This window comes from Gossypium raimondii, chromosome 2 (genome assembly GCF_025698545.1).
Source record: "Gossypium raimondii isolate GPD5lz chromosome 2, ASM2569854v1, whole genome shotgun sequence".
Classification (NCBI taxonomy): Eukaryota; Viridiplantae; Streptophyta; class Magnoliopsida; order Malvales; family Malvaceae; genus Gossypium; species Gossypium raimondii.
In genome coordinates, this window is record NC_068566.1 from 30,676,261 (window position 1) to 30,682,288 (window position 6,028).

Genomic DNA, 6,028 nt, shown 5'->3' on the forward strand with positions numbered 1-6,028 from the left:
GAAATTTAGGGCTGAAACCGATGAGTGTCTTCCCATTGACGATTCTAGGATATCATAATATGAATTTTCTAACAAAATAGTAAACCCACAGCACAACTGTGTCGTTGGACTCTCGGCATGTTCTTCCGTTTCGACCTCTCGAACTGGAACATATGTTGACCTTCGAGCGCCTTCATCTGTTTTTTCAAACTTCGCATATAACTCGAGTATTGGTAATCCACTAGCAATATGCGTTTGCACCATCGCCTCCAACCCCCTTTTTCCTCTAGTATTGAAAACGTCATATTTGACGGGGTTGACCGAAGCACCAAATTGATATTTCAGTGATAATACTCTCATCTGGTTGGATCCAATGAATTTTTACCTAATTCTTCCATGCAACTCTGTCAATTGTATGTTTAGGTTAAAATCTAATCGCGTTGTGTTCTCCGATAAAAAAATGACTCCATTCTCATTGTCACAGACTTCACCGTCGTAATAAACAATATCATTAATTCCTCCACTCATTTTCAATGAAATAACCTGTTCCACATGTTTGAAACAAAATCATTATGCAGAAAAATAGTGTTGTAACTATATATGAACAAAAATCAATCCTTACTTGATGTAATTGCGTGGTTGCTCCAAATTATACCTTATGAAATGCCTTGTGAACTTCCTCTTCTTCCGATTCTTCTTGCAATTTTGTTTGCTCGTCCTACGTGGTGCGCTTTCTACGTGGTGCGCTTTCCTTCTGCCACTTTCAACTCCTACAATTTCCCACTCATCCATCAGATATCCCGAAATTCCCGGGATAATATTTTCTGAAGAAATCTGATCCACCTCAACCCCTCGTAAAAAATTGCTCTGAAAAATCTGATCGACCTCATTCTCCTATGAAAAATATGATCAAAACTCAATTCCATTTGAAAAAATCAAAAAAATACAAACTAAAAGTTAATCGAATCGAATAATTCGAGTTTCGATTTTGAATTGAATTAAATTTCACAATTTGAATAATTTGAATATATGATTGGTGTAAATATGAATTTTTGTAAATATTGAATTAAATAATTATTAATTTTACATCTCAAAAAATTATAAAAAATCTAAAGAATTATTACAGAAATTGTTGTATCGATTTTTGTGACTAGCAATAGAACAATGAACAACAAACAAAAACTAAAGAACACCAAAGATGTTTATGCAATTCGGGAACCACCTATGTTAGGCTTCACTCAAAGTTGAATCCACTAAGCTCAATACAAGTACTAATTTAAGATTAACCAATCCGTGGATTATTGCAACCTTTGTCTCCTACACTTAATGTAAATTCTCTCAACACTCGACCTCTCCTATTGAAGTTGGTAAAATCACTCTCAATCGATGGATAGTTTTCTTTATATTTACACCAGTGAAATGGATTCCCAAGATGAACTATGTAGTGTTTTATTATTTCCTCCACAATGGAGGATGAAGCTTCCATTAAAATACTTCAAGCGCTATCATAGTGATAAGATATCCTTGAAATGAGAATAAGATAGCTTTAAAACCATATCATATTGCTTGATATCAATTTGTCAATCTTGTCCATTAATATCCTCTTAATAAAGGATAGTAAAAATTCCATACGTTCAAGAATAAAAATCAATCTTAGTATAAACAAATCAAGATTACCAACAAACAATTTTGCACCAACATATTATAGTAGGGAATTCCTTCAAATTCTTGACCATTTTTAATGAAGGAGGAGAACTGTGTCTAACAGAATATTAGGGTCCATGTCCAACCTACTTGAAACTAATGCATTGCCTCTTGACGGTAAATTCAAAGAACTTTTGCCTTGGATTTCACGTATTTTGGTTTCCTTAATGTTTATGGGCAACTTTTGCCTTTAGCTTTGAATCAATTAAACTGGTTAATTGCAGTTTTGCTTCTATTTAATGAAATTCGTCCACAATAAAGAGCTTCCATTTCTTTCACAATAGTGCCAAAATGTTGGGCAGCTTTCCTTTTTCGTCCGTAACAACCATTCCCCATGAACTAGCATATACATGAAGTTCTATGCAACCAACATTTTGATCCCATTCTCTCAACCCTAATAATATAAATTATTAAGACTATTTAATTATTTGATGATATCTTAAGAATGAATCAATCAAATTAAGTTAAAAGTTGATTTGTTTTTGTTAACTAGCATATAAATTTTTATATAATTAGTGAATGTTATGACACTTGTTAAAAATTTAATTACCTGTTAAAGAAAATTATTAATTATAAATTTATATACTAAAGGTGCATCCAATACTAATAAAAATTTAAGATGGAATTTTTTTTTTTTTTTTTGGAACTGAATTGATTGATGGGTGATTAGGGAATAATATGAATAATAGCAAAGATGAACCTCTCAATTATCTTTCATTTAATATGATAATGACTTTTCAACTTCACAAAGGCATCACTTAATTGCGGGCTTAGGCAGTCTAGTATAGAGGTTACAACTTAATAGCTTGGACGAACCTAATGGTGTTTTCCATTTAAAGAATTTGGCTGTTTGAACTTGGCAAAGTTTCAAAGTTGGCAAGCCAACCCTGCAGTTGGAGGTTCACTATCTTTGGCCTAATTGTGGATTGTCCCACGGATTTATGGAAGAAATTTAAACCCTGTAAAACGCGCCTACTGACTTGAATCACGTTGGTCAATGGTGTGTTTCATGGTCATACATCAATTTCTATGGACGGCTAGATGGGTCAAATGACTGTTATATAAACAAGTGGGAGCGTATCCATAGTAGGCAAAAAAAAAAAAAAATGGAGCATTTGCAATGTGATTTGAAGTGCTTAAGCAGGGATATCCTAGCTGATATCATGGCTCGACTAGATGGTTCAACCCTGGCCTCAGCTGCCTGCACATGTTCTGACCTTCGAGGCATAGCTCGAAACCAAAGGTTATGGAAGCAATTGTGTAATTCCACATGGCCTTCCACTGCACTCGACGAAGCCCAACACCTTATTTCATCATCAACGGATGGTTTTCGCAGATTCTATGCTGATTCTTATCCTCTTATTTCGAATGATCACAAAGATGCCAACAATTACTTTCCTATACAACCAACCCTTATTTCTCCGTCTAATTTTGCTTTGTTTATAGATGTTTATTATAGAGAAAAATGTATTACTTCCAGTGTCTTAGATGGCATACCAATGGAAACCGATTTCGGCCAAGATGATGACACAACAACTGGTCTTATGAGTTGGGTATTGAACTGTCCATTCAAAGTGGTACCTTCAGATATTAATGATGAAGATATTGAAGATGGTGACGATGGACATGACTTCGTATCACTTGTGGGAAAAGCAGATGATCGTTGCAATGAACTAAAAGAAGGGATTCGATTAAGTTGGGTGTTATTAGACAAGAAGAGAGGAAAAGCTGGAAATCTATCAAGCTGGAAGCCATTGTCGGTGAAGAAAATATGGGCTTCCAATGGTGACTATATTCTACATTTTGGGTGCATTATCCCAGTCCAAGAGAGCCTACAACTGCCTCACAACTTGGCCAAGTGTCTTATAGGGGCAAGATGCAACATAGAGGAAAAACAAGGGTATTTGAGATGGAAAGAGGTAAGTATGCACATTGAGGACACTAGTGGAGCATATGTAAATGGTGGCAAGAGTTTAATCATCTTGAACCAAGCTCTATATTGCTCACGAAGTAATAATCGTCATGCTGTTGAAAAGGGTTACATACAATTTGAGGGACGAAAGCAAGAGATTATAAGGAAAAAGAAGCTCGAAGAAACCTTGGCTGATTGGCTTTGTATATCTTTTGAAGTAGTAATCCTCTTAATTTTAGGGTACCGAATTTTACCCATTTAAAGTCAATTATTATGGTCCAATGACAACTTAAGTAACCATTGCAAAGCACTGTGTTTCTAGGACAAATAATTATTCATGTTAAACTGTGTTTAAACTTCTTTCATCAATTACAGACTGTTATGATGTTGCAATCCACAACCTTTGACAAATCAAAATGGAAATTTGAGAGTTTCCCAAGTTAAATGATGTTGATGGGTTTGATCCAGCCTAAGGATTTGGGCACATACATAGGATTGAATTGGGTACGGCATACTTATTGGAGAAGAGGGTATCCATTTTAAGTTGGGTTTAATGAGAGGCTCATTCTTCGTAATGGGCTGATAAATTTAATTTCAGGCTCAATGGGTTTTAAATAGTGAGCTTTATTTTTAGTTTTAAGAATATATCTATATTATATTTATACATCTATACTATACTAATAGTAACCTAAAATGTTAGATGTGGCGTTTTTAAAAAATATTTATGTTAGACATGGAAGTTATTTTCAAAAATTAAAAATTCAATATCCTAAAAATATAAAATTTCAAAAAATATAAAAGAATTAATATTAAAAGTATTAAAAGTTTAAGAAATCTATAAAAATAAAAAGTATATATGAAAAATTGTTAAAAAGTGTAAATTATAAAATATTATTAAAAATTTCAAAAAGAAATTAATATTTGTAAAAAAAATTATTAAAAATTTGAAACCATTCATTTTCAATTCACACCCAAACTAGAAACCGAGTTCTACTGATTAAACCCTATTGGTTTAACTTTGTGATTTCATTATGATTAGTAAATCGAAGGAAAACCTACTTGAAAAAGAGAATGTCGTGGTCAGTCACAAAATAAAAAGAATGAAGAAGGAAATAGACCATCATCATCACTACCAGTCTTAGCCAAACTTCGGTTCAAGAGTGGGTGCATGCTGGTGGTGGTCTGACACTAGAGGAGGGGGCTATTGAATCGACAGTGATGATGACCGAGAAGAGATTTTTTGTTGTAGTTTTTATTATTTTTATTTTTATTTTCTAAATAATTTATTGCAATTTTTTATTGAGTAGACGGTGATCATGCCTTTGCCATTGTCGTTTATACAAAATCACTTACTCACTCCAACGTTAAACCACAAATCACCTTATCAACTAAATTTCCAATGTAACTTGAAATATATCTTTGTGTTTTTGGTTATTGTTGCTATCTATAGCTTTGTCCTTACACTAAAAATAAACTAAAATCTTGTTCTACTAAATGTGTCTTTATTGATTATCTTTTTCATAAGGGTTATAAATGTTTGTCATCATCAACCCATTAAGTTTTTTTACTCATGTCATGTATTATTTGATGAACAAGTGTTCTCATTCAAAGAATGCGATGGCTAATCTTCAGTTCTTGATCCACCACCATCACCAATTGTTATTTTCTCTCTTGCCAAGCCTATTATGACTATCCTCCCAACCAACACCAAATGTCATGCCTACTACACGACCAAAACTTTCACAAACAACACCACTAATCAGTCCTTCCATTTCTCCTATCAACAACACCACTGTAAATTCACCATTTTCCTCAAGTTCCAAACCACTTCCTACACTTCCAAGTGAACTTCCATCCCACCCAGACCAAAATACAAATGCTCACAACCAATGTCCCATGGTTACTAGATAAAAAACTATCAACTTAAAGCCTAAAGTCTTTCATACAACACTCATAACCATGTGCACATATCAAGAGGCAGCCAAGCAAGAAATTTAGCATCAAGTAATGTTAGAGGAAATAAATGCATTAATGGCCAATGGGACATGGGATTTAGTGTCAAGATCACACGTAACAAATGTGATCGGCTGCAAATAGATTTATTTCCTTAAAACCAAACCTGAGGATCTCTTGGTCATTATAAAGCTAGACTTGTGGCTTAAGAGTTTCATCAAAGACCGAGTATAGATTATGTTGAATCCTTTAGCCCTATCAACAAACAAACCACGATTCATCTCGTCTTATCTATTGTTGTCGATTCTAGTTGGTCTGTTCGTCAACTTAACATATCCAATGCATTTTTACATGGGAGACTTGAAGAGTCGATTTACATGGAACAACCCTGAGGCTTCAGAGATCCCACCAAGTCATACCATGCGTGTTCTTTAAAGAAGTCTTTATACGGTTTGAAACAAACCCCACAAGCTTGGTATT

At 34.0% G+C, this 6,028-nt stretch overlaps 1 protein-coding gene across 1 annotated transcript; it reads left to right on the forward strand.

Moving 5' to 3' along the window:
• Positions 1-2,756: 2,756 nt before the first annotated feature.
• On the forward strand, positions 2,757-4,040 carry LOC105788152 (probable F-box protein At2g36090). Its single transcript, XM_012614907.2, has one exon. It carries the CDS (start codon positions 2,790-2,792, stop codon positions 3,855-3,857), a length of 1,068 nt encoding a protein of 355 aa, XP_012470361.1. The 5' UTR covers positions 2,757-2,789; the 3' UTR covers positions 3,858-4,040.
• The last annotated feature ends 1,988 nt before the right edge of the window (positions 4,041-6,028 follow it).

Coding starts and splice junctions, on each gene's coding strand:
- LOC105788152 (XM_012614907.2), top strand. CDS start 2,790: ATGGAGCATTTGCAATGTGATTTGAAGTGCTTAAGCAGGGATATCCTA.